We start from the raw sequence: 2210 nt of genomic DNA, 5'->3' as shown, positions 1-2210 counted from the left end.
CGACGATCCACCGGTGGTCATGCCGTTTTCCTTGGTGGTAATCTAGTAGCATGGAATTCTCGGAAGCAGCCTACTGTTTCTCGTTCAAGTACGGAGGCCGAGTACAAGTCTGTAGCAAATGCAACAGCAGAGCTCATGTGGATACAAGCGTTACTTGGAGAGCTTGGTATTCCAGAGAGCAGGCCACCGTCTTTGTGGTGTGATAATATTGGCGCGACGTATCTCTCCATGAATCCAGTTTTTCATGCTCGCATGAAGCATATCGAGATTGATTATCATTTCGTACGTGAAAGAGTTGCAAAAAAGGCACTTGAAATTCGACATATCTCAACTCATGATCAACTCGCAGATATACTAACCAAACCATTGATGGCTCAGCAGTTTGAAAGGTTCAGAAGCGATCTCAATGTGCTCCCCGCTTTTCGATCGAGGGGGGATGTTAAGATAACAAGTATGAGTTAGTGCTGCCATTAGCATGAAGTAACGTTGGGTAATTAGTACTTAGTGCTAGAATATAGAAGGACAAGAGTCCTCTCTTGATTATCCATGATCTATTCATTTGTAACTGATGTTGTCATTCAAGCTATATAAACAGAGCACCTCCGGCGAGGTTGATTACGGCCTAAACAGCAACACTAGAGTTTACAGATATAAACACAAAAGCGCTCCGGAGACGCCCCCATTACCTGTTAGAATAGTAATTGGTTTTTTACCACCCATCATCTTCACGAACTCGTCAAAAATCCATTTGAATGTATCCTCGGTCTCGTCTCGCATAAAGCACACTCTGAAAATGATTATTCACCCCCACAAACAGACCAAATGGCATATCATACAGGTTTGTTTTGTATGTCGTGTCGAAGGTGATAACGTCACCGAAGTGATGGTACTGTGTTTTGCTACGCCCATTCGTCCACATAAGGGTCCGTATCCTACTCTCATCATCTACCTGAGCGTTGTATGTGAACTCGCTGTCTTGTGCTTTCATTTCGGAAAAAATAGCCATTGTCTTTCGCACATCGTCATCAGCTTGCTCCCTGCTAAGCTTCCCACACAGAGTCCTTAAACATCTCTTGGTGAACGGCTCATTCTCAACTCTACCAAAAAATGTTGCGATTATACTATAAACCTTGCTCAGATTAACATTGTTCTGTCTCAGTTGGGAAACAAGCTCACGGGTGTATTTGTCAATATGCCTATGCGATGGGAAATGCAACTTCTCAGCACAAGTGTTCAACATGGGGTGGTTGTGTTTGGACCTGAATTCGTTGATGTACCAGCCTTCGTCGTCCGTTTGGAGAAGCCTTATCATGGCTTGGCATTGACACCATGTAGACTTCGAATTTGCTTCTTTTGGTTTGCCCTGCAAGAAAATAACCAACCAAAATGCATTTAGATATGCAACAAACAGCATGGTAACAGATGACACATTAGACAGTGAACACTTGTTTGTAGGACTCATACCGAGCAGCAGCAGACGAACTCCTGCATGCATTTTGTCCCTTTTACATTCGTCATGCTCTTTGCATAGCGAACACCAAATCCACACTCCCAAGAATACAGGTTGTAGAATTCATATGCCTCATTTATCGAGTCAAATGATAGCCCAACGGACGGAGTCACAACAGAATCTGAATCCCTATCTGCAAACCCGGTTAGAGCTTTTTCCAGCGCGGTGACCCTGTCTGCACTTGTTGGTCTTTCGTCTGGCATGACATCCTGCCGTTTCCTGAACCACGGACGCAGGCAATCAAATCAGGCCAGCCGGCCGGTATGAGCTAAAACAGAGAAGCAAGAAACAGGGATTACCTGCTAACCCATCCAACCTTGTCGTCCAGGGCTACATACACATTCTCCGCCCTGCTGGGCTTATTCTCTTCTGAATCGCTGACATCTGGGCGCAGAACAACTTCAACTATATCTAATAAATCTGGGAATCGGCCGCTGGGATCATCTTCGGCGACCTCACGAACTGCACCCAGGGATCGAGGATGCCTTGCAAACCGCGGCGAATCTGGTGAGACTGCCGGGCCGCTACATCCATTGGATGCACCAGATCCAGAACCGGGGAACGTGAAGCTAGGGGATTGAGAGGAAACGAGGCACTGTGTAAGCATGAACTCCATGCTGAAAGAGAAAGAACACAACAGATGGATTGGTGCAGACATACTGACCTGATCTCCGTCCCCGCGGACTCCATCTCCATACCT

The 2210-nt window shown here is 46.0% G+C and overlaps 1 protein-coding gene across 1 annotated transcript in view; it reads right to left on the bottom strand.

The window, feature by feature from the left end:
- LOC119271923 (protein FAR1-RELATED SEQUENCE 3-like) overlaps window positions 1–2206 on the bottom strand; it is a 7337-nt gene extending 5131 nt beyond the window's left edge. Inside the window, exons 1-5 of the mRNA XM_037553560.1 lie at window positions 2175–2206; window positions 1810–2079; window positions 1465–1729; window positions 1260–1363; window positions 687–1097 (exon numbers count right to left, since the gene is read on the bottom strand). Coding sequence (XP_037409457.1) covers window positions 737–1097; window positions 1260–1363; window positions 1465–1729; window positions 1810–2079; window positions 2175–2206 — 1032 coding nt within the window. The 3' untranslated portion in view covers window positions 687–736. The remainder of the gene's footprint in view (window positions 1–686; window positions 1098–1259; window positions 1364–1464; window positions 1730–1809; window positions 2080–2174) is intronic.
- Between the last annotated feature and the right edge of the window lie 4 nt (window positions 2207–2210).

The sequence above is a fragment of the Triticum dicoccoides genome, chromosome 3A (genome assembly GCF_002162155.2).
Source record: "Triticum dicoccoides isolate Atlit2015 ecotype Zavitan chromosome 3A, WEW_v2.0, whole genome shotgun sequence".
Lineage (NCBI taxonomy): Eukaryota > Viridiplantae > Streptophyta > Magnoliopsida > Poales > Poaceae > Triticum > Triticum dicoccoides.
The sequence above is the reverse complement of the archived record's forward strand: the minus strand, read 5'-3'. Positions and strand labels throughout refer to the sequence as shown.